The sequence below is a fragment of the Ornithodoros turicata genome, chromosome 3 (assembly GCF_037126465.1).
Source record: "Ornithodoros turicata isolate Travis chromosome 3, ASM3712646v1, whole genome shotgun sequence".
In the NCBI taxonomy this organism is placed as follows: Eukaryota; Metazoa; Arthropoda; class Arachnida; order Ixodida; family Argasidae; genus Ornithodoros; species Ornithodoros turicata.
This window is the reverse complement of record NC_088203.1, coordinates 76,110,423-76,133,561: the sequence shown is the minus strand read 5'-3', so window position 1 is coordinate 76,133,561 and position 23,139 is coordinate 76,110,423. Positions and strand designations below refer to the sequence as shown.

The following is a 23,139-nucleotide window of genomic DNA, read 5'->3' as shown; positions in this document are numbered from 1 at the left end:
CGTCTTGGGCTGACTTCACGGGGAATTGTGTTGACTATTTGTCTGAAAGCATTTGAGGGAAGCTCACGAAAAAGTGCTGTCAGAGATAAAATGCAAACGGAGGTAAGAAGTTTTGGCTTGGGTGAACTTGCCACAGGAATAAATAGAGGACTCTTCAAAGAAAAACTTGTCCTTTCACCCTTGTCAAGATTCAGCAGAGAGAGAGAGAGAGAAAAAAAAAGTTCATTATCCTGGTAGTGATATACCATGATACCCGAGTTCTAAAACTGAATTTGGTTATGTGCAAACCTATTCCATCCTTATTGATCCCCAGACAGCTCTGGCTCGGATGAGTTTGAAGCACTACGTTGTGGAGTAAACGTGTAGACACATTCACTGTTGCCTGCACTGTTCTTTCTCCTGTAACGATATGGAAAGTAGACCTACAAAGCTTCGCGACAAAACTGCAAGCCCTAGCTGATTGTCTGTCACCAGGGTGCAATCTTTCTTTCTAAAATTAAGTCCCTTCAGAAGCAAGCAAAACAGACTGGAGGAGAAAAACTTCACTTGAAATACATTGAACCATCAAAGATCCCTTTTCACAGAAGTCTTTAACAGAATACATATATTTTCTGGTTAGTTTGTCTTTTTATGTCTGTCTGTCCATCTGCTCAAGCATGGCAAGCACATGCATTAAACGGCTGAATCTCGAGAACCTTTCTCTTTTGTCCTGTCTTGCCATAAAAAAGGCATGCACATTGCCACGAATGGAGTACAAGGAAACAATATACCCTTTCTGCATCATGCAGTTTATTTACAACTTTACAGCACTTCCTGACTTACACATATCAGAGACATTCAGGTAACTTTCAATATGAAACTATGTACAGTGTAATAAGCATTTTGCCCCCTTGAAAACTATATTCACAAACTATCACACTCAAGCTGTACAATATATTACAATCTGACTTTGCCTATTTCACCTTTAACCCCCTAAAATAAATAATAATAATAATAAAGAAACATGATACAACTAGGGTCCTGTGTTTGAGGATAAAACCCATTTTTTGGGTTTGAATAACATTGCAAAAAAATGTGCTTTTGCACAGCCCAGTATAATGCCAAATGGGGAGTTTTCCTGCAGCAGAGAAGACAGCTACCATGGGAACAGGCAGGCCTCACACCTTCCTACGAGGTGTGCATCGTTTTGTTGGATAGTACATAATTATGCTTGTGTTGGTAAGTGAGTTGGCTACGGCCACCCCTCTCACGATGGCACATTTTTGCTGCATAATAACGTCCAATCGGGGAATCACATGGACATCAGACGTCGATTGTTGGTCGATGGCAATTCCTCCTTACGTGATTCCTCCAAAAGTGGGGGAGCTGTTTCACAACAACAACCCCTTTCACAATATTATGACATCAGAATGCATAGGAATGTCTCGTACAAAAGTGTATATTTAGTGAATCATTAAAACAGATGCCTGCTCGACCTCAATGCCTGTTCAGTTGTGGCTGCTTTCAGTTCGTCGAGAAAACTGCAAGTAAACAAAAGAAGCAAAAAAAGCTCCGCTTAAGAAAATACGTACTTACACATGCAGGACATGACAACTTACCTCGTGAAATTATGCACTATAGTACCACCAAGGACGACCTTAGCACCGGGGTTGGCCAGGTTGAGACGATACACTGCGAGCGATTCTTCGTACGTCACTCCGCCAGCGACAAATACGATGACGTCTTGGAAACGAGCCGAGCTGCAATGACGTGACAGTGTGGAACGATGTCTTCGGAAGAAACGGACGCGCTGTCTACGTACCTTTCAATGGATGAGTATTTAGGAATGTAAGGGTAAGATGCTTCCTTGAGCCGACCTCGAAGAAGTTCATCCACCACTTCATGTACGAGAGGAGTGTGTTGAGTGTAGATATTTTCCACTCCCTTTGTGTAAGAACAGGGAATGATTCACCACACAAACATCATTTGATTTGATCAAGCTGACCTTCAGGCCTTTGATGACCTTCTTTGTGAATGCCCGTACGTTGTCTGCCGTGAACTGGTCGTTGAGCTGGTATTTTTTATCTTGAAATTCCAAAATGGATGGGACCATCTGCAGTAAAGAAGCACTAAAGTTTTAAGTATTATAGGTAATAAAATTAAGTCCAGGAACTTGTAGGAATTTTCAGTACGGCCAGCACGGCCCGTCTGCAAATACTACATGTCTTTGCTGTATGGGACAGTTACATAGTCCACATTCCATTAGTTATCAGAGACACAAAAAATTGATTTATTGATAAAGGCAATAGCTGTAAAGCCAAAATTTTTGTTTGTTTGTTTGAAATACAGCAAAAGCCAAATGATGGCTTCCTTTTAGCAATGAATATTTGATGCTCAGTCACTTCATGCTTTTGAAATACGTCAAGGAAGTGTAAAGAGGGGGCTTGTAATAAATTCTTTCTGCACAAAGTAATATTAATTCATGGCATCGCAACACAATTAAACAACCAGTTTCTGCACAGAATGAGTGTGCATTTGTACCCTAAAGACGTGCCAACCATGAGATAAAGGTATCACAAATGAAGAAGAAAGCATGCCTTTAGCAAGTTTGCAGAAACGCCACGCTTCTTCAACAGCTCAATAAGGCCAGGAAGATCGTTATTGCTGTGCTTCTCATACTGCAGGGCATAGAGCATCACAAGACGCAGGCAGTCGATATCACGCACCTTGCTGCTTCCAATTAATGTACGGATCCTCTGCAAAGAAGTTATTTTTATACAGCTTGCATGTTGTGAAAGATCACATGCAGTAAATTTTTGCAGGAACAATAGCACTGAACTACATGTACTACCATGCCGCACAGAGTTACAGTGGACATTGAGAACTTGCAATGTCTCTTAATATTCCTCTCGAGAGCGCATTTCAGTTGCTTCCACTGTTCAGGAGTTTTAAAGGCAAACAACTCAGTATCAACAATACGAGCTCTCTCTAATATGCTAATACCGGTACTTATACTGTCTCTCTAAGGTAAAGCATGCTTGCAAAATGATGCTGGTAATAGGTAAAGCCCTTAGGTTTCTGCGGTGGAAAATTAACAAATCCGCGAAGTGGGATTTACAAACCCGCGGGAATCCGTGGATAAGAGAAAACAAGCAAACAAAGGTTGCAGCATTCTACCAAGATCGTTTACCCACTTGTCCCGCATGCTTTTGTAACTTTTCAGTGCGCAAAGAAGATTAGGCTCAACTCTGACAATTTCTCTCTGGGCGCTCCTGTAGTTAGATTTTCTGTTGTCGTGGCACGTCTATCCGGGTATGTGGTCAATGGTATCAGTCATGTCAGGCACTACAGTCACGACGGATCGGGTTTAACTAGAAAAAATGTCACAGATTGATTGTAATTCTTACATAATTCTCTAACACACTGAATATTCCACGAAAAACACACGAGTCTCAGGGAAACAGCATGTTCTGCGAGACATGGCGAATTCCACGAACTTTCGCTGAATCGTAGATTTGTGCGGAAAGCTAGGGACTCTACCTATAGGACCATACCCAGACAGAATGACACATCGCTTTGGCATTGTGACCCCGTAGCCACATATTTGTAAATCCAAGCAAAGCATCCACAATTGGTGTTTTTATTGGCTTAATCTTAAAATATTTCACGAGTTTATGAGTTGTTTTAGTAGATAGCATGAGCTATCAGAGATTCTATAACAACGTGTACACTGAGATAATTACCAGGACAACGACAACATATTGTCCAGCAAAGTCTCCTGAACCTTCTCAGGCAAGAAAGATATAAATTATATTTCAAATTCAAACAACTAAGGAAAAGAAGTGCTGACGCCAGGCATTGAACCTGGGTCTTCCGACTGAATTCGTTAATGTTCGGGCACTTGAGGCTTACGTGTCTGTGTCGTCTCTAATTGTGGTCTGCCTCGGCCAATTCTCATTCTTTAACGTCGAGCCTAAGCGTGAACCTACCCTTAGAAGGTCAGAGTGGTCCGTCCGACACGTAAGTTCTTGCTCAACTTCGGACACCTCGAGGAGACAATGGGCTCCTACTAACCGAGACAGTTCTCCCATCAGGGTAACGTGCTTTGTGACAGCACCTTGCAGCTTTTTGAACTGAGGATATGCTTCAACAAACGCCTGCAAAAGTGCAATATTTATGTAGCGCTAACAGGAGCAAAAGTGGCTGCAAAAGTAGTAGTGGATGCTGAATTGTCAAAACCCATCAAAATACTCTAATTGTAAAGTTCAGTCACAATTTTGATTGAAATCTACCTCATGCCCCTCATACTACAGGTGAACGATATTCTGCATGGTGACAGCCAGGAACCAGAACCGAAACGAATATCGGTTTGGTTACGGTTCAGTGCCAGGATACGGGATTCGCCATTTTCATATTTGCGGTTACCGGTAACCAAACAGTTGAACCAATACTGTGCTCAAAGAAAGAGTGAACACTTTCTTCGACGCACTTTAGTCGTTTGTGACATTCCCCGTAAAATAATTGGTTGCCGCCTCTATTATCTCGTGCACATTCGTTTCGGTCGTGCCGTAGCAAGATACAAGGCAAGAAAATCTGTGTGCGTTCAGCGGTTAAGCAAACAGATGTGGAAACAAACAACGTGCAACTCTTGGTATCTTAAATAATCACAATAATACAGTTCATAACCCATAAGGGACGTACGCAACACATGTCATAAAGATGCGTATGTCATCCGATTATGGGTCCAAGCACATAAGATGGTATGTTGCCAACACAAGTTCGGAATGAAAAACACACGACGAAGAGATCTACTTTAATAGATGCACGTACTACAGCACTAATCAGAGCTGTAAGGCAATACAAATATTGCATCCAAAGTTGTTCATATTCGCGCTTGAACCGATTCATATGAACGTAACCAAAATCACCTGAACTGAAAACTTTTGGTTCAGGTTACGGTTTTTGGTGTATTGCTGATTGTTAATTGCGGTTACATTCCAGTTCCAGTTTTTGAAAAAATTTGGGTTCCCCCCATGCGGTTTTCGGTTCCGTTCCAGTTTCAGTCTCTGGTGACAGCTTATGATAAGGGTGCTTTTGTATCATCACTGGTTCAAACTGAGACATTGATCTAACACGAGATTTTCTTCAGTTTAACTCCAGACTATCTTTTAAACAAGATGTTAAGCTGCAATGTCCTCCTGATTATGATGAAACAGAAGCAGTATAAGAAGTGAAAGTACTTACTTTCATGTCAGCAATTGATTCTACTTTTTGTTGGCTTTGAGTCTTTCTTTGAAAGTCATCCATGAGGTCCTTGATGTTGGACCCGATTTCTCCAAAGTTTCGGTACATGTTCTGAAAAATTAAAGCATACTTTCCTTTGGTAAATATTACTTAGCTAGCAGGAGTGAAATGCTAGCAGGAGTGAAACAGTTTGTTCTGCAACAATAGCAGTAAAAAGGTTTATGAATGTCCTCCCACATCAGCATAGAAGTCATCGTTGTCCTCGGAGAGGACAATGTCTTGCAGGTCTTTGGCCAATCCTGGGACCTGAGACAGGTTCACACGATTGTTGTTTATTTTCAGCAACTCGTGTACCATGGCTTGGTATGTCCACTGAAAAATCCATATATGTTGTTTCTCTCTCCTCCTGTTATAAGACTTCAAAATACCTGATTCAACAGAGGAGTTATAGCGTCGCTCCTGCGATCCAGTATCAATAGAAGCGGCATGGTTTCCGACCTCCGAAATTCAAAAAGGCTCGCTTCACGAGTCATAAGTTGCTGTATCACGTGGTGAAGTTAGCACACAGGTTTGTCTCCCATAGTTACACGCATTTCACACAACTACTTACACTTATGTTCTCTGCCAGGCGCCGGGCTGCATCGGAATTTCCCTGATATCGAATCGCAGGCCGACGCTTTAGACTCAGCAGCACGGCTATGATGCCATGCGATGTCCTTTGCAAATGTGCCTGCCTCCACGCTCGTCCCTGAAACATTCGCCCAAGCTTACATGATTAACATTGGGCCTACGATCATTATTGGAGGGACGACAGTTGACGTGTGAATGTTTAATGTATGATATACAGTCAACCCTCATCTTATGAACAGTTAACATTCCTGGAACCTGGAAAAATCGTTCACAAGTTGAGGGATTCATAAACTTAGGTTTGGTATGAGGAAGGGGAAGTGTTTTGTCCCAGAGGGGGAGAAAATTCATAAATCGAAGGTTAATATCTAGAGGGTTGACTGTGTTTCACTAAAGTGTTCTTCTATCATTTTTTCGTTTTCTTTAACTTCTACATTAATGTTCCCTAGTTTAAAGGAGCAGTGGAGCCCCCTTTATCGAATTATGTAACAGATAACATAAGAACAACGATTCTGGCAGACCCGTAGCGTGTGCGCGATGTCTTTGATGCGCACATTCTCTAGCCAACCGTCAACTAGCTCAGAGATACCGTGTAGATGCACTTCTCCACGTGGAGACTCCCCCGCAAGTAGTGACGCTGTGACGACTATGTGGAACGAATGTTCAGTGAGAAATGAGACCTCGCGGATGCTCCTCACACTGATGCTATGTCACTTCGACATCATTACATCATGCCAGGAGACCATGACGGGCCTACGATGATCGTGCCGTACTGCTTACGGCTGCTTTTGAGGGTGCTTTTGTAAATTTAATTGTAAAGTGATAAGACACCGTTCAGTGGAAATACGGTATGTAGTAGATTGCTTGATGAAGGTAGTAGGGTTTGAGGCAATGCTAAGTGCAATTTCCTTGCTCCTTTAAAGTGAGAGCACTGCGCAACTGAGGTGACGTGCAGTGTGCACTAGTGGCGTTCCCAGGAAATTTTTTCGGTGGGGGCTGAACCTCCATGAAGGAGGAGACATGAAAAACAACGAAAGAAGATATACCTGAAATGAGCCGGTTAAGTTAAACGAAAAGAGATGAGGTGCCAATGCCACATAATCTGCGTAGAATTCTTGAACTTCGCAGACACATTCTTGATCGTCAGCTTCAGCAAGCAGTTTGACGTCGCTCCTACTGACTGTGTTGCTGAAATCTGTGCAAACAAAAACGTGAGCACAACAGCATGCTCGTTTTTGACGCTAAGTACTCGATCGAAACACGGCTTACATATAAAATAGTGGCCGTACCGCGGTGACTTCAGCTCACGTATTAGTAGATCTATGTTGTCTTTTGTGGGCCGAAGAAACACGATGCATTTCAGGTGTTTCATTGCATCTCCTCCGGCAAGATCAATTCTTTCAAAGAGGTATACTTCTTTCAGCAGCACTTCAGACTGCGTATACACCACGCTAACTATGGTAGTCTGAAGAAAGAAGTATTTCGTTACTGTTTTGCTAAGAAGATCCAACATGCATCAGTCTCTCAGGCAAGAGTTAACCTACAGTTTCCTTGTCCATCATGAGAACTTTCATTCCCGGTCCACTCTCTTCTATCATTTTGTCTATGTACATTCGAACGGCTCCCACGACACTCATTTTTTGAGAGAAGTGCTCAATGTCAACGTAGAAAACCTTTAGAAGAACCACGGAGAAGAACTGAAGCAAACCGTCCCACCCCACCGGAGCGACAGACGAATTTTTGTCAGACGGTGTTTCGTAATCAACCAAAGCCGCCAAAAACTTCAAAGTAGACGCTATTGAAACGATTGAAACAATTGTTAACATTTCTCAAAATATTTTTCGTTTCTTCGTTCAGTTGTTCTTGTGAACAGGTTATGAGAGATCAAGCTCGCAGCTGTTCCTCAAATACGTAAACATGCACTATAAACAAAAGTCGCAGAAGCAGCAGAAGTATCCATTGCTATCAACAGCATCACCATGCCGACCGGTGCCGACGATTTGTAGTAGCGCTGAGCGATTTTCTGTGGAAAGTGTGTAGAATTGTGGAATTATTCGCGGAGCATTCACTTCTTTGCGCGCGCATGTGACACCAGACGCTTCAGAGTTATTCCTCTAGTCGTCTCACCTTCTAAATTCCTCCTCCTGGGCAAAATGGAGCTAAACATTTGGAAGGGTGACTGGGGCTTGCCTAGCATCGACTCGTCGTGCTTAGAAGTTTTGGTAATTCCCTCACGGTAGTCTGTAGGTCTAAATTCTTTAGTGTAGACTCAATCCAGACAATGTGGCTCGTTTGCAGGCATACGCGAAATTCTCGGGCGCACCCCTAAAAGTATATGAAATCAGGCGGCCGTGGTTCGGTGAGTATCAGTGTAAGGGCTGGGGTCCATGTCGTTCACTACTGTTGTTGGCTTTCAGGACGTTTACCGTCTCTCAGACATGGCCCAGCTACACGTCTCACCAGATTTGAAGATATCCTCAGCTATCTTAGGAAGCAGGTATACACAAATTTCTAACGAAAAGAAAGAAGAAATGTGTACGCGTAGTTGATGAATAAAAACTTTTCCATTTTCCTACAGAACTACAGCGCTGATATTCAGCTAACAGCACAACAGGTTTCGGATGTGAAAGCGTACAGTGCAATGCTGAGCCAAAAGCTCAAACCTGCATTGGTACGTCACACGCAAAAGTGATACGGCATTCATCACGTAAGAAATGATTACTTCTATCTATGCAGCTTTACCTCTGGTGGATTGACGGAAAGAATTACACTCAGCTCACAAGACCCTGGTACGCACGAGCTCTCGCATTTCCATTAAATTACATCTTACCAGGGCAGATGCAACGGGCAGCGACTGATGCAGTGCACAGCAAGCTAGACCAACTTGACTTTGATGACACCCATGCTGTGGAGAGTGCGGTAATTATGCAATAGGTTCTGCAGTGGTGTAGTACACACACAGAGCTCACTTGCTTTCAGGTGTTCAAAGAGGCACAGGAATGTCTGACAACCCTTTCACAACGGCTTGGCAAAGGTCCATTCTTTTTCGGAAAGAGGTAACTGGGAATGTTGACAAACTCTTTGCACTGTGGTGGAAGTTTTATTTTTGGCTTTCGTGTTTTTTTGTAATACAGTGGGACAGCCTTTACGAAACTAACCTGAAATGCCCTGGCGCTGTATCAGAAACAACAACTTTGAACAATGTTTGAACAGTGAAGAAATCTGGGCCTGTTGGTACACAAATGTGATGAAAACGTCTTACATCTCTTGTGCTCTGTCAGCGCTCTTTTCATCACGTTTAAATATTTCTTGCACTCAGAGTGCCTTAAAGTGACAGTTCAGACTCCATTTGAAGCAAAACAAATGCTGTAACGTGCTCTTCTCTGATGCTCTGTTACAGTACAAAATGTTTCAGTTAAATTATTTGTAATCAAATTCTTTTAGGCAGTGCTCTTGATACTGTGAGATCACTCTTAGTGACTTCTGGTTTCTCTTCTACCAAGGCAGGACTTGCTGACTGCATGTTACTATATCACAAAACGTCCCCCAATTGCCTTTATCTCAGTGATGTGCTCTTGTGATGTCTGCCAAGGTGTGATTTTTCATGATTACATCACCATGCCACCAAAACTAGGTGTAAACATGCTGTTCATTTTCCTTGTTTGTGTCAATAATCTACACCTGCTGGATGAAACCTTGCAAATGGCACCTAAATGTAATTACAGTATTTTCACGCGTATTAGCCACACCGCAGATAAGCCGCAGTACTCGTTTTTAGATACATTTTGAAAATGTTTTTGCAGATAAGCCGCGGGTAATACGACGCGACTGCTTTGTGCGCTAAACCAGTGATGCACATACAAAATCAATAGAGACGTTCAACGCTCATCCACGCCGTACTCCCTGCCAGCTGCCCTGTTCCCGTACTGGTCCGCGAAGTCAACGACTTTTAGTTTGAAGCCGCTGTCGTAGCTGTGCCTTCGCGTTGGAGCCATGCATTACCTCTAACTGCCGTGCCCGTGTCCACGAATGCTGCTGCTCTGGTCAAATGAGAACTGACGCTTAGCTGACCACGTTTTATCCCGATGTCAGGTGTACTGAACCCTTCCTGTGGGTCTGCCGACAGAGGAGACCGTAGGGAAGGCCATAAACCCTGTCCACGTTCCGGTGTCGGAATGATGTATAACAAAGGAGGTCAGTTCTAGTGTTCTACTAAGATCGGATTGTGCCCATGCTGCGTGTTTTTCGTGGATTGACGGGTTAGTGGTGTTCCAGGAGACATTAATCACTGTCACCCCTTTTGTTAAAGCTGCGTGGGGGAATGTATTCGGAAGGTCAGTCCATTCGAATGTGGACCCGCCCCTGTTCGGTATTGTTCGTGCACTGGCAGGGCTGTCCTGTTCCGAAAAACATGAGGCACTGTCGGCCCTTTCGTTTAATCCGGGGTATGGGGAAAGTACCCAGGAAAAATAGTCACCAGATAAGCCGCAGAGCGTCCGCGAAAAAAAAAAAAAAAATCGTGAATGAAAATACGGTAATACCCCTGTCACACGGGCATCTCGAAGGTGTTTGGGGCCGTGATCAATTGACTCAGCTGCCAATTGTGCACTGCCACATTGCGTTCCAGGATGGCCTTTGGCCGGACTGTCAAGTGGGTCAAGGGAGGGCCACAGAACTCCCTCCAAGTCTCGAAGGCCGTTGGGATGAGGATCCCTACACTATCGGGTATATTGTGTTTGCCCTAAAAATGCGCTGTGAACGAGATTTCTTCGCATTAGACTGCACTTCCTAACGCGGTTTTTGCTTTTGTATTTATCGGAAGCTTCCTCTTCTTATTATTATTGTTTTTTCGAGGTACGTTTGCATTTAGTTTGCATATTATGCATTTCCCTACTTTTTTTACCGGCGCCTGCGAGCGGATACGCCGAGTCAAACCACAGCACAATGATATAACAATAACAAAATACAATAACAATAAACAACACACAATGTGGCCAGACAAAAAGAAACTGAAGGAGCTACATCGCGATTGACGCGCTGCAGCATTTTGAAGGCCAAGTGCGGAAGCTTTCAACGGCCATCAAAAACTTCCCGTTTGGCACCGAGACAATCCATTTGAGTTCAAATGCGATATAAAATCTCGAAGGCCTTCTAGTCGATTGTCATTTTCCGTGGACCGTGTGTCAAATACGGCTCTAATCCCAGAATCAGGAGACAGCTTTGATGGAGCGCAGATAGTAGAGCTTAGAGCAGAAATATGGAAGGTGTCACAAAGTGGGTTCTGTTTCGAAGATGGTGGTGCCTCCACTACAATGTTGACATTACTCTTTGTTGCATAAATAGGTTTCAGCTAAAAAGGGACTGTTGCACCCATCACGGTCAATTCCAAAACTATAGTGCCGTGTTATACCGCGTTCATCACTGACAATAATGCCCAAAGTCTGACAGTAATTAGTGGAGTTGTTCCTGCGCAGTCTGATGTAATGCATGGCAACAGCAGACGATGGATGTTGAGAGTTTTCCAGAATTCCCTCTCTGGAAATCTGAGAAAACATCACTCCGACAAGGCAAATCAATGAGTGCCCTTTGGCTCAGACAAGTCCTACCAGGGAGCGGCTGGAGGCCCTTGGCGACCGACCAGCAAATGGGAGGGATGGCGCCTGCTGGTCACGGAGAGTCTGTGAACTGTTTGGGTTGTGGAATGTTGTTTATGGTTAACGTCAGACATGTTTGTACGGCCAGGAGCATAACACCATGTTCCACATAACATGGTTGTGTTAGAACTCACACTGGAAAGCGAAAATCGTCGTATTTACAGAGGACTTTTCACTTCACATATTGCGGTGTAAATGCTAAGCAGATGACCTCGGAGACAGTCGCCTGCGCTGCGTCTCCATTCGTGTGCCTGGCTGCCGAAATGACGACTCATTTATTTAATATGTAAGTTGCTTTTGGAAGAGAAACTGTAACAAGTTGACTGTGAAGTGGCGATACACCGAACAACGTTTCTGGATGCGATAGTCCTTTTAAACAAGTCATCTGTTGCTTTCGCTGTGGCTCATTCCTCACTCGTACCTCTGCCTGGCCGTCTATCCTTCGCTTCACAACATACGGGTATGATACGTACATGTATACGGTGAACCCTCGTTAGTATGACCCCCGTTAACCTGACATGCTCGCTTTATGACTGTTTTCTGTGGGAACCGTTTTACTGCCATGGAAATCCACCTCGTTAGTATGACAATTTGCACGACTGGGTCAAACACATGTATTATTCTCTCATTATTATGACCATGGCACTTGACCTGCCAGACTAGCCCCAAGGAGAGGCTACCATGATGTACCTGAAGCAGAGGGCAACAAGGTTTTGGACGACTCCTGATGTTGTCGACCTCGGGCTTATGCATAGCACTTTTAGCCACCAAAGTGCTGAGGTGCTTAAAAAAGCAGTGACCACAGGACCACACCACACAGTGCCGATGATGCGCACATCTTTTTTAACACTAGCGACATATTGGATCTGCCCAGAGGTCGCCCAATAACACTGCGGATTGGGTGCATGATGGTGAGCTGAGTGGGCCCCCACACGTCACTGCAAAGAACGCAAGCGAAGCACTACAGGTTGCACTGTTGTTCTTTGAGCAATAGAAGGGTATTTTAACAAGTGCGCAATTGAAGATGCTATTATCCATTTGGAAAACTTGATTGCTGATAATAGCTCCAAGCAGACATTGGTAACTCACTTTTTCAGAAAATAAATCATCATGACTACGTAGGCATTGGTTCTGCGTAGCGGTCTGTCCAGAGGGTGTGTTTCTCGTTAGTATGACAATTCGCCTTATGACTAAAATCCACGCAAATGGTGATGGTCATGTTAACGAAGGTTTACTGTAGATGAGGGTACTGGGAACGAGGCTTAGACGGAAGTGCAGCCGGTGCAGCAACGGCAGTTTCACCTGCCACAAGGCTTCTGCCATGGCACACCGGCCTAACCAACAGCTTCGCCGTCTGTTAGCCTAACCTACCTAACCTCAGTTGGAAATTTACGAATAACAGCGTAATTCATTACTAGCGTACATGCGACTTCCTGTTGGCCTCGTTCCCAAGGGTCAAGGGTCCCAGGTTGAATTTGTGTTGTCCTGTGTTGTTGTCCCAGGTGTTGTCCTATGTTGAATTTGTGTCATTTCCGTAGTTTAGATTCTTTATACATTTCAGACCAACTTCATTGGACGCTATTGTGTTTGGACACCTAGCACCGCTACTAAAAGCTCCGTTTCCAAGTTCAGCCCTGCAGCACCATTTAAAAGCGTGCGATAACCTGGCGGCTTTTGTGGGACGCATTTTGCAACAGTACTTTCCTCCAGCGAGTAAGCAGTACCGTGCAGACATGCTGACACGTACAAACGTGAAAAAAAAAAAATGTTTGCGACGTTAATTTTCTCTGCCTAGAGCTCGGTGAGGGTGACGAGAAGTACAAGCCCTCTTCGGATTCGCCAGATGATGATGCGAAACTCACGTGGACAAATTTATTCCTGTCGGTAGGCTTTGCAACAGTTGCGATGGTGGGATATGCGATTATGTCCGGGCTAGTCCAAGTAAGTACGAGTAATAACAATTGTCATTTTCCATTAAATTTTCCTGCCACTTTGAAATAGCCAAAAAATACTGAGCAGCGAGTGATGTGGAAATCTTCACTGTGATCGTGCGACCACCCTTCAGTAAAACTCTGGAGGGAAGGGAGACTGAAAAGGAACACGTTAGAAATGTGTGGTGATAACTCAGCCTAGGATAGGAAGTGTCTGTGCCTGCACCAGGAGACAAATCTGTGCAGACAGAAAAGTGTACAGTCGAGCCCGTGTCTAACGATATTGACGGGAACGTGAATTCTGGTCGCTATATCAGAGTTATCGTTATAGTATTCAAGCTTTCGCGAAATAGGTGGTCGGGATCATCTCAACAAAATAGAACAGTACAAGTATACCACGGCTAAACATGCATGTTTGTTGAGAGCACACAAGCATTTGATGTAGCTGCAAATTGAGAAAGCTTCGTGTCGAAAGCTTTTCCAACGACCACATAACCGCTGTTACCACATGAGGCTCCGCACTTTTTGAGATCTACAACTTCGTCCATTGCTTGTCGTTCAGTGCTGTAGCCCTCATTCACACTGTCCACTCACTGTCTCCATGGTTCACTAGAATGCACGTCCACGGGTAATTCGTCGACGTGTGTTTGGGCGGCGACACGCAGCTGTCCATCAACGCACATTTTCGGAGGCACTGTACTTTGTAACGAGGTTTTGAACAAATACAAAATCTGTCGCACATGCAACATCGAGTTGAGCCATGTACCTTTACTTTACTAGATTATCCTTTTGTAACCAGTTTTCTGGACTATGTAGGACACAAATGATGGTGCACATATAATAGTCCTTGTCGAGGTGATTAGATCTAAAGATCCCTTTCCCCCCCCGCCCTTTGTGTTTCTGGTGGTGTTGCTGGTGTACTGCAGACTCAGGGAGAAATGGAATAAACTCTAGAAATCTTGTACCCAAGTTGTCATATAGTGCCACATAGTGTTAGCACTCAGTGTGACACCTTTCTTCATTGTGTAGAGGCATAAAAGTTTTTTTTCCTCCACTAATCTCCCAGTTCATTTCGACAATGTTCACGGAAACAGCACCCACTGCCATTAAGAGCCATGCATGTGTTGACTGTGATATATTGTCTTATAGTGTGATTATAGTCATGTTGATAATTTTCTTTATTGCTTCAAAGACTCGTGAATTTCGGTTTAACTTAACAATGCCCAGTTTGTACCATTTTCAGATTGACATTGTGGAGTCACAAGAGGACGAAGAAACAAAAGAAGCATAAAATGTGTCACACATGTTTAGAAATTCCCATTGTCAAGTTTTGAATTGAGCTGTACAGCAGATGAATAGGTCCTCGATTAAAATGTTTTGTATGATAAGGCTCTGCCGTGTCATGTTTTTTTCTGTGCTGGTTCTACGGCTTGCATGTGATGCAGCAAACATCAAGCATTTTTTGTCTAACATAACGTGGTAACACGCGCAACATAGCTATCGCGAGAATCACGCAGACTCCTTGTTTGTGACCTTGCGTAAGAAAGCCATGCCGTGTGTACGAGAATGGCTCTTAAGTTCTCGTTCTGTGTCAAATGCTGCGAGGCACACAGTGCACTGGTACCCACTGACTGAAGAGCTTCGGGACTTGCTCCCCACCTTGTCCTCCGCTTCGCTGATCCTGTGCACACTGAGGAGGTGCTTGCGCAACGACGGTTCAACGACGTAGCACAGGCCACACTCCGGACACTGGAAGCAGTCGAGGTCATGTGGTCGGTGTTGCACAATGTGGTCGCGAAATTCAGCAGTGTTCTGAGTTGTGAATGCACATTTTGCGCAGTTGTAGTGTCTCTGCATAGCATCTTGCTGTTCTTCCTGAAATGTGATGTTCAGCAATATGAGTCCTGCATGTGGAAAATACTTCTAGCATAGCACGTTCAGCTACAAAGACATCATGCTCATAAAATACAAACAGACAACACCTCCGTCATAATGGACGTTGCACTGGATCTATGCTGGTTTTACACCCATTGAGGAATTTCATAAGGCCCATAAAACCTTGCCTATGATACCCATCTTTCAAGAATCCACACACTATTTACGTGAAAACACATCCACTGCATCCACCTCACTTGTCCGAATGAATTACCTCAACATCTGTCGAAGACTTCCTTCTCTTCGCGAGTGCCGACAGGGGCATGTCATCCTGGGAAACCTTTTGCCTTTGTGCTGGTTTTCGATCCGCTGGAGTTTCCTTTATCTGCAAATCCGAACAGGTTAGTTTTTGCATACAACTCCATAAGCTATATACTAGCATTATGAAATCATATTGCTGAAATATCCAAGTTTTCAGTTTCAGTATATGCAGTGCCTTTTGTGTTGGGATTAAGCCTGGATTTACCCCGCCCCCAATTTTGCATCACTGTCACATTGGACAAAGCCCAGAAAAAGCTGAGGACTGAATTTACCAAAGTGCAAACCCAGCCACTTATTTCCTGGTATACACAGTCTAAACTCGTTAATCCGACACCCCCGCTTTATGACCCTTCTTGTAGGGAACCATTCCCTCCCAATGGCCTCTACCGTAAATCCTGTTCGTTATTACGACATTTCGTTTATACTATGGCCGTCGGTCACTAAACAAGCGGTGGTCCTGACCTACAATGGAGAAGTGGCTCTGGACCTCGGTATAACTCACTGCATATAACTGCCCTTTCTGGCGCGCTTAAAAGGGTGCTGTCATTTGTTGTGCAGTCATAGTGGCCTTCTGCAGCCAAACGGGACAGATTCGTCGACCATGCCTAAGAAGGAGCGCAAATGAACAGAGGTGATTGCAGGAATGAAGAGGCCGATGTGTGTTAGATTTAAAGGAGCCCAGAAAGCCATCCGAAAGATTTTCTGTTTCTGGCGAATTACGAAAGGACGTAGCTAGACGTGAAAAACTAACACAAAAAAAATTCTGGTCTGAAAAAATGGTCGTGACTGAAGCGCTTTCAGTGCTCCTTTAAAGAGCAGTCATGTACCCACCAAGAACTCTCAGAACTTGCCACAGACAGTGATGAGTAGACATAAAACGTCACCCCAGTCAGTTGCTAGGAGGCCAGTGGGGCGCTCAGGGCGGCTCTGCAATTCTTTGAGCCGCGGTTGAACATGCAAAATGTGCTAGCTGGTAGTCATGCGTCCGCTTCTGCGCGTTCAAAATTCAAATTTCCATCGTCCAATCATGATGCACATTCCACGGGCCGATGAGCAGTTCCGCTACTGGATCGTGCGGACGAGCTCCTGATTGGCTTTGCCGATTATGACATGGTCGCTATAATCTAGTAGGTTGTGTACCAGACGTACCCTTACCTTAAACAGTGTGGTACGACTTGTAACACGTGATGTTTGTCAGTTAAGTTGGCTTTATCAAAATCCGCAGGGACGGCCGTGGTCATAGTAACAAGTTAAAACTCTACTGTAAACATATTTTTATTCGCAATGTATTAATTTTTTGTGAATCGTTCAATCAGTCGCTTGCAGAGTTATTCGCGAGTATTAAATTTTGCGATTCCCGGGTCAATTTTCTTTTGTCTAGCTGCGCTAGGCATCCGGTCAGTATTTGTTTTCGAGGGTTTTTTTTTCTGTCGATCTCAAAGGTGCCTGCTACAATGTCTGTAATCGCAACACCAGTATTCTGACTGGTGAGAATGTGGACCAGGAAGACCGATGAGGCCGCCAGATAACAATATCAGCAATATCAACTATCAGCATGCGAACACGCTTTTTCACCTGCGAACAACAATGTTCATGAGGCCGACTGAACAAACTACCTATGGAGACAAAAGCATGGTAGGAAAACTTTTTGTTGCTTTGTGACAACCGACTGACCGGGTGTATCTGGTCTAGAGCACTGCTCAGGCTGAGCCTGCGCTACCCCACTGTTAGTTAATCACAGTCAACTTTTACAGGCTGCTATACTGGGCCGGGTCACGCAGTCTATAAATTTATGAGGCTCAGGCCGGGAAACCTAGGAAGTCTTCAGGCCTGGGCCGAGCCAGGGCCAGGTATGGAGCCGTCGGGCCGGGCGGGTAAATTCGAAGGAAGGCAGAGCCTAAAATGCAGCCGGTGCAGTGCTCGAACCTGGTCAACAATATGCTCTTTATTCGAGAACGCAGTTTTTATTGTCGCGGTTTTCTTTTTTTCTTTTTTTGCGTTCACAATACATATAGAATAAAAATATGTTTGCAGTATCTGCCTCAAGACTCCATTACCTTATCCTTATCATCTCCACCCGGCTTGCAGTCATCGTCCAGCAACACGATAAAGTTTGCTGTCAGAGCTGCAGGGCTGTCGGCCTCTTCCAACAAGGTGGATGTTTCATGTAGCCCAGGGTGGCATTTCCCTACGTGGGCAACCAAGTCGGATCGGGTGGGCTGCAGAGAATCGCACGCGGTGCAACGGAAAAGAGAACGGCCACAGCGATCCAGGTGTCCCCCGACGTGTGATGTCAGCAGGTCAGAGGAGGCAAACACTGCCTCGCATAGGGGGCACTTGAGGATGATCCAACACTGAGAACGCAGCTTCGGGTGAGTAGTCCTCCTGTGGTTGTGGAAGCTGTCTAATGTCACAAATGCCATGGGACATGCCTGACATTTATGCAGGGGGTTGCTATGGGTGTCAACAATGTGGCTTGCAAGTTCACCTGCAAGAAATTGCGTTGTAAGGGCAGAGCAGCAAGGAATCTTCTCAGTATAAATTCCAAAGGTGAAATTGCCATACTCCTCTATCTAAACATGCTATGGATATCTCCTGTTCAATTTCCATTTACTGATGATATTTTCATTCATTGTAGTTTTGCAATTATTCTTATATTCACAATTTTTTATATGATAGGCACTTCTTGGCAGGTCAACAATATACAGAATGCAAGTGCTTACTGATTAGCAAACATCTTGTAAAAATAAGAACACTAGCTTACGTGTAGGGCCTGATTTTTTCAGGTTATATTTTTTTAACAAAACCTGGGGGGTAAATATCGGGTTATATTTTGCTTCAAGAATTCGGGTGGGATCGGGTTGAACTGAACCTGATTCAACCCAACTCTGGTTGAATCAGATTGGACCAGGCATAAATCTTTGGTTTACTCGGAATAATACACGACACACCAGTAGATACAGAGTATCAATATTTAGTTCATGCATATACAATGTGGCACGGTATCAGTTTTGACAGTTTGTATCAGCATATTTATGCATTTACAACATAGCTTCCAAAGGTCTGTGTTAATTGTGATAACTTTCAATCCCCCTGATCCAGCAGTTTTTGAGGAAATACCGGTTTAAACCCTGTTTTTTGAAGATTTGAATCGGGAGGTAAATATCGGGCATAATCGGGTATAACCCTAAAAAGTCAGGCCCTACTTATGTGACATGCTCGAAATTGAAGACATGGCTCGGTGAACTATAACATAATGCCTAATGGCCCCCGAGTGATATGTAAACAAATATATGACACGGATGTGACAGAGAAGTATATCCGGTGAGGGGGAGTTCTTATGATTTACCCTGATCAAGTAACAGCGCCGGGCACAGTTGACAGTGGTAGCCAACGATTCGCTCGTAGTGATGGCAGTGCTGAGTTACGTGTCTTTCAAACACAGCCCATGGCTTGTTGGTCCTTGTGCCACACTCCGGACATACAAATGGTCTGCCTTGAGTGTGCAGCCTCCTATGAGCTTTGAGTGCACATTCTGATGTACACACCATGGTACACTCTCCACACTTTAGAAGATTGCCCCTCGAAGCATGAAAGTGGTCTTCTCTCGCAGCCGAATCCGCCAACTCTATAGAACACTCGGAACAGGCAGCATTCTGCAGGACCTTTTCTAAAGTCGTCATCGGCACATCTTGCGCTTTCTCCGTGATGTCGTCGTCGTCGCCAACGTCAAGTGGGACAAGAGGTTCGTCCTGCGGTAAGGAAGTCAGTGTGGCGGCAGTTGCCTTCAACTTGCAGCGCTGAGCCCGGAGGATGAGTGCGCATCTATTAAATGCTAGGTGACAAATTCGACAGGTGCGGCATGGCAGACGTGCAAGGAAGGTCTTGCGTGCCAGATGACGTCGAAGGCTCGAAGGGTAGAGGTAACGATCACCACACACTCTGCATTCGTGGCTCCTTTGACCGCTGCAGTTGGGATTGGCATATTTAGGGAGCGGATCTGTGGACCATTCGCGCAAAAAGTCGTCCAACGTAACAGGTGGAACATCCGGGTTGTTGCGCGGCTTCACGGACATTTTTAGTGTTAGTGATATGTGTGTTCACTCCGGCACCTTGTAAAATGTGGGACAGAAGCATAGGCTTTTCAAGAACGCCGATTACCAGCCGATTACCACTTGTACTTTGGCTTCGGCGGCTTTAGTTTGGTTTGGCGCCCGGCTGTCTGATACACAGCGTGCTGAGGGATTAGCGGTGTTCGCCCGCGCAGTAACTTAGTGCTACTGACGGGCACACGTATTCGTGCACATTCGTATATTACTTCTTAGTAGTCACGTTTTGAATAGACCGCGATCGTTACTATGTTGTACAAAACTACGTAGTAGTGCTAGCACTTCGCCATGAGGGAGTCCTATGACTAGTAGTAGTAAGTAGTAATAGTGGTAATAGGTAGTTTCAGCGGTTTCAGTCACGTGGTTCTGATTGGGTTCTGATCGTTCTGATTCCGTTAAGAGCTTACGCAAACAGCTGAAAACGAAGTGAAAACAAAACGAAAAACAATGCTTAACACAAGACCATCACCAAAAGGCACAAACATGTTATTCGATACAAGGTAGTACGTATACATTGGACATTTAAATCATCATCATCATCATCCACGGAGCGAGCGGCGTGCGCTTGTTTGCTTTGTGTGTGTACGCGCGTTTGAAATTCTCATTTATTATTGCTTCTAAGTACGAAACAATTGCTTTTGCACTTTTTTGCGTGTATTTACATTTGCTTGCTCACATGAACACGTACCTGAAACGTTTTGCGAACTGTAGACAGTGTAAACGGGATAACATGCAAATGCAATTTAATAAAGGAGGCTGAGTGTTAATGTCTTAAAATTTCTTTATTTGTACTAGATGATGGCTGAAAAAACCATGTCCCTCAAGCTCACAGAAGCTCAAAGGAAACGTATAGCTGCAAATAGAGAGAAAGCAATAGAGCTTAAAAGAGCAAAGCTTGCCGCACAAACATCACCCAAGAAGCAAGTTCAGTCCGTTACACAGTAAGCTGCTCAGCAAATGAGTGTCGAGGTAGACGTTTTTATTACAACTATATTTTACCAGGCGATCCGTTGACACTGGCGGTGGATTTCTGCTTGATGAGGAACCATTAACAACACTGACCGCACCGGTCCTGGAAGAATTCCCCTCCACACATTCTGTCTGCACAGAATGCTGCAAAGAATTTTTACAGTCATTTTTGCTGCAGCATTTTGATACATTTATTTGTGATGGTTGCAGGTGAGTGACCACACAGTATTTATTATTGTGAATGGTATTTCACTCACATATTCCATGTGAAATGGCACGTAGCTTGCATACAAGCCTACATACTTTTCTGCAGGCAGAGGCTTTTAATTAGAAAAGAAACATGATGAAGTGCCTGTAATATTGTGATCCTTCTTTACAGTCGCGTTTATCTCTCAGCACTGCTTGTGAGAATGCAGCGAGGTATAGGGAAAAGTGGCATCAGTAATTGCCAGGTCTAATTATGTATAGCCATTCTGTGTAATTCAGGTTCTCTCAGATTATGTGACCTGCGGAAGTACCTGGCACTTCAACATAGGTGCCGTTGGACAGCAAAGTTTATTCATGTTCTGTTCTGCACCAACTGATGCCATGCAAGGTTGAATGGCTCTGCCTTTCCAAATCCCAGCATGATAACAGAAATGTTCATTTGAACTGAAAAGGAAATTGATAGGCACAAAATGGTGCACTACCCTTGCCCTTGGATTTCTGCTGTTCAATGGCAGGGTCTCTTCTTTTCAGGGACAAAGAAGATAAGCATAAACTCATCACACGAACAGATGCAAAGAGCACATATCTTTTGAAAGACTGTGACATCGACAAGCGGGAACCACCTCTCAAGTTTATTATGAAACAGAATCCACACTATTCACATGGTAGCATGAAACTTTACCTCAAGTGCCAGGTAAATCACTATTTTGTTGTGAGTAACTGATTTTGTGTGATGCGTGTGCAAAGTTCAGCGTGTGTTCAGAGACATGAAAGTTGAACTTTTCCAGTGGAGCCTGGTTCATTGTTCAACACTTGTAGTGATCTTTCAGAAATAACTCACTGCAACTGAACATTAACATTTTCAGCTGCATCGAGTTGGGCACTCGACTCTGCTGATTAGAGCCAGATAAATAATCTTTTGAATCTTTGAAGCACCTCCAGTTCAGACTTCATGTTCTGCTTCTTCCATAGCTAAGGAACTTGCACAAGTGTCTTTGGGCCTTTCCAAAAGACTGCATGTGAAACACCATTCCAATGAATAGAGTAATTTGTAAAATTTGTATAAATTCATTCAAATATTTAATCATACGGTTGTATTTAAAATATAATATCTGACAATTTTGAATAGCTACGCATAGCTAAAAATAAAAGCAGTGTTGCTCATTGACGAAGAAACTTCTTTCTGCGTTAGATGGTAGTTGAATGAATTCGACAAAACGTGATTCTTAAAGAACCTGACTAATGCATTCAGGTGCACAAGGCACTGGTAGGGGGTGACATGACTTTGCATTCTTTGTATGGAACACCTGTGTATATATTCTATTTGCTGTATTGTAGGTTGAAGAGAGAGCAGTAATGGTTTGGGGATCGTTAGATGCTTTGGAGGAGCAGTTAGATAAAAAGGAAGACGACAGAGCAAAGCGAAAACAGAAGGCCTTCAACAAGAGGGTTAAAGGTTGGTTTTAAGACTTTTGTGCATTCCCTTTATCGGGGTATCACATACCAACAATTCTTACCTTGTTGTTTGGTGCATTATAGCCCTAGTGGCTTTTTGCGCAAAGATAACTCAAATCATCATCATCACCTATCAACAATTATGTTTCAGAGTTACGAATGACTGTCCGAAGCAGCCTGTTCAGACCTGCGGGGCAGAACCACGTGCACAGTTTTGGCGAGGAGTTTTACGACCAAGAAGGGGATGTGTACTATAAGATGTGCAGTACATGTGGTCATAAGATGACTTACGAGAAAATGTGAGATGTTTGCATCTCACTTTTCATTTCCTGCAAATTTTATAATGATTTGTGTACAGAGATGTTGAAGAAGAGCTTGCTTATTTGTAAGAAAATCAATGGATCGATGCAATTAAATTATTACCACATTACTATATGAATGTGTTGGCAAAGTTTAAGTGTCCTTGTTTTCCTTATCCATATCCTGGAAAAATGTTCCGTCCTTCGATTGGCACAGTTGGCACCTGCGTTTTTTAGTGCTGCATGGTCAAACAAGTACCTGGCTGTAATGAAATGTGATTTGAACATGAAAGGCTTATGCAATGTAAATTACCCAGTACTGTTATGCAATACCCTTACATTGTATTAAGACTTGGAACCATAGTGTTTTTGAAGGTGGGGATGGGGCATTCATTTGTGTGGGAAGAGCTGCAGAAGTGCAATGTCAGGAAGAAAATAAAAATCTGGCCAACCATGGTCAACCTGCATA

At 43.9% G+C, this 23,139-nt stretch overlaps 4 protein-coding genes across 10 annotated transcripts; 2 read left to right on the top strand and 2 right to left on the bottom strand.

The window, feature by feature from the left end:
- Window positions 1–769: 769 nt before the first annotated feature.
- Window positions 770–8,804, bottom strand: LOC135388638 (vacuolar protein sorting-associated protein 45-like). The gene is made up of 13 exons (XM_064618303.1): window positions 7,395–8,804; window positions 7,120–7,315; window positions 6,897–7,045; window positions 5,834–5,971; window positions 5,652–5,762; window positions 5,461–5,595; window positions 5,224–5,334; window positions 3,969–4,136; window positions 2,577–2,735; window positions 1,985–2,092; window positions 1,802–1,923; window positions 1,599–1,739; window positions 770–1,520 (listed from the first exon to the last, which is right to left on the bottom strand). The coding sequence occupies exons 1-13, from the start codon at window positions 7,674–7,676 to the stop codon at window positions 1,454–1,456; spliced, it is 1,887 nt and encodes a 628-aa protein (XP_064474373.1). The 5' UTR covers window positions 7,677–8,804; the 3' UTR covers window positions 770–1,453.
- On the top strand, window positions 7,795–14,826 carry LOC135388645 (metaxin-1-like). Of its 2 annotated transcripts, none has more exons than XM_064618321.1 (9): window positions 7,795–8,072; window positions 8,149–8,209; window positions 8,268–8,347; window positions 8,429–8,521; window positions 8,587–8,769; window positions 8,830–8,906; window positions 13,066–13,217; window positions 13,300–13,445; window positions 14,679–14,826. In XM_064618321.1, the coding sequence occupies exons 1-9, from the start codon at window positions 8,004–8,006 to the stop codon at window positions 14,724–14,726; spliced, it is 909 nt and encodes a 302-aa protein (XP_064474391.1). In that variant the 5' UTR covers window positions 7,795–8,003; the 3' UTR covers window positions 14,727–14,826. The 2 variants fall into 2 exon arrangements, with proteins under 2 accessions (XP_064474391.1, XP_064474392.1); XM_064618322.1 differs by having other exon boundaries at window positions 7,796–8,072; window positions 14,663–14,826.
- Window positions 14,596–20,134, bottom strand: LOC135388642 (zinc finger protein 687b-like). Of its 2 annotated transcripts, none has more exons than XM_064618311.1 (4): window positions 18,981–20,129; window positions 17,689–18,119; window positions 15,585–15,695; window positions 14,596–15,310 (listed from the first exon to the last, which is right to left on the bottom strand). In XM_064618311.1, exons 1-4 carry the CDS (start codon window positions 19,705–19,707, stop codon window positions 14,945–14,947), a joined length of 1,635 nt encoding a protein of 544 aa, XP_064474381.1. In that variant the 5' UTR covers window positions 19,708–20,129; the 3' UTR covers window positions 14,596–14,944. The 2 variants fall into 2 exon arrangements, with proteins under 2 accessions (XP_064474381.1, XP_064474382.1); XM_064618312.1 differs by having other exon boundaries at window positions 15,252–15,339; window positions 18,981–20,134.
- LOC135388647 (DNA repair protein complementing XP-A cells homolog) lies at window positions 19,890–22,806 on the top strand. Of its 5 annotated transcripts, none has more exons than XM_064618327.1 (6): window positions 19,890–20,051; window positions 20,536–20,681; window positions 20,743–20,919; window positions 21,448–21,610; window positions 22,255–22,372; window positions 22,523–22,806. In XM_064618327.1, exons 2-6 carry the CDS (start codon window positions 20,536–20,538, stop codon window positions 22,672–22,674), a joined length of 756 nt encoding a protein of 251 aa, XP_064474397.1. In that variant the 5' UTR covers window positions 19,890–20,051; the 3' UTR covers window positions 22,675–22,806. The 5 variants fall into 5 exon arrangements, with proteins under 5 accessions (XP_064474397.1, XP_064474395.1, XP_064474398.1 ...); XM_064618325.1 differs by having other exon boundaries at window positions 19,891–20,054; XM_064618328.1 differs by lacking the exon at window positions 19,890–20,051 and adding an exon at window positions 20,270–20,318.
- The last annotated feature ends 333 nt before the right edge of the window (window positions 22,807–23,139 follow it).

Coding starts and splice junctions, on each gene's coding strand:
- LOC135388638 (XM_064618303.1), bottom strand. CDS start 7,676: ATGTTAACAATTGTTTCAATCGTTTCAATAGCGTCTACTTTGAAGTTT. Junction 7,316..7,394: donor TCATGATGGACAAGGAAACT/GTAGGTTAACTC, acceptor TTCTTTCTTCAG/ACTACCATAGTTAGCGTGGT. Junction 5,972..6,896: donor ACTTAACCGGCTCATTTCAG/GTATATCTTCTT, acceptor CGAATGTTTCAG/GGACGAGCGTGGAGGCAGGC.
- LOC135388645 (XM_064618321.1), top strand. CDS start 8,004: ATGGAGCTAAACATTTGGAAGGGTGACTGGGGCTTGCCTAGCATCGAC. Junction 8,073..8,148: donor CGTCGTGCTTAGAAGTTTTG/GTAATTCCCTCA, acceptor GCTCGTTTGCAG/GCATACGCGAAATTCTCGGG. Junction 8,907..13,065: donor CCATTCTTTTTCGGAAAGAG/GTAACTGGGAAT, acceptor TATACATTTCAG/ACCAACTTCATTGGACGCTA.
- LOC135388642 (XM_064618311.1), bottom strand. CDS start 19,707: ATGTCCGTGAAGCCGCGCAACAACCCGGATGTTCCACCTGTTACGTTG. Junction 15,696..17,688: donor GTGGAGATGATAAGGATAAG/GTAATGGAGTCT, acceptor TCGGATTTGCAG/ATAAAGGAAACTCCAGCGGA. Junction 15,311..15,584: donor AGTCTTCGACAGATGTTGAG/GTAATTCATTCG, acceptor ATCACATTTCAG/GAAGAACAGCAAGATGCTAT.
- LOC135388647 (XM_064618327.1), top strand. CDS start 20,536: ATGATGGCTGAAAAAACCATGTCCCTCAAGCTCACAGAAGCTCAAAGG. Junction 20,920..21,447: donor TTTATTTGTGATGGTTGCAG/GTGAGTGACCAC, acceptor TCTTCTTTTCAG/GGACAAAGAAGATAAGCATA. Junction 21,611..22,254: donor AACTTTACCTCAAGTGCCAG/GTAAATCACTAT, acceptor GCTGTATTGTAG/GTTGAAGAGAGAGCAGTAAT.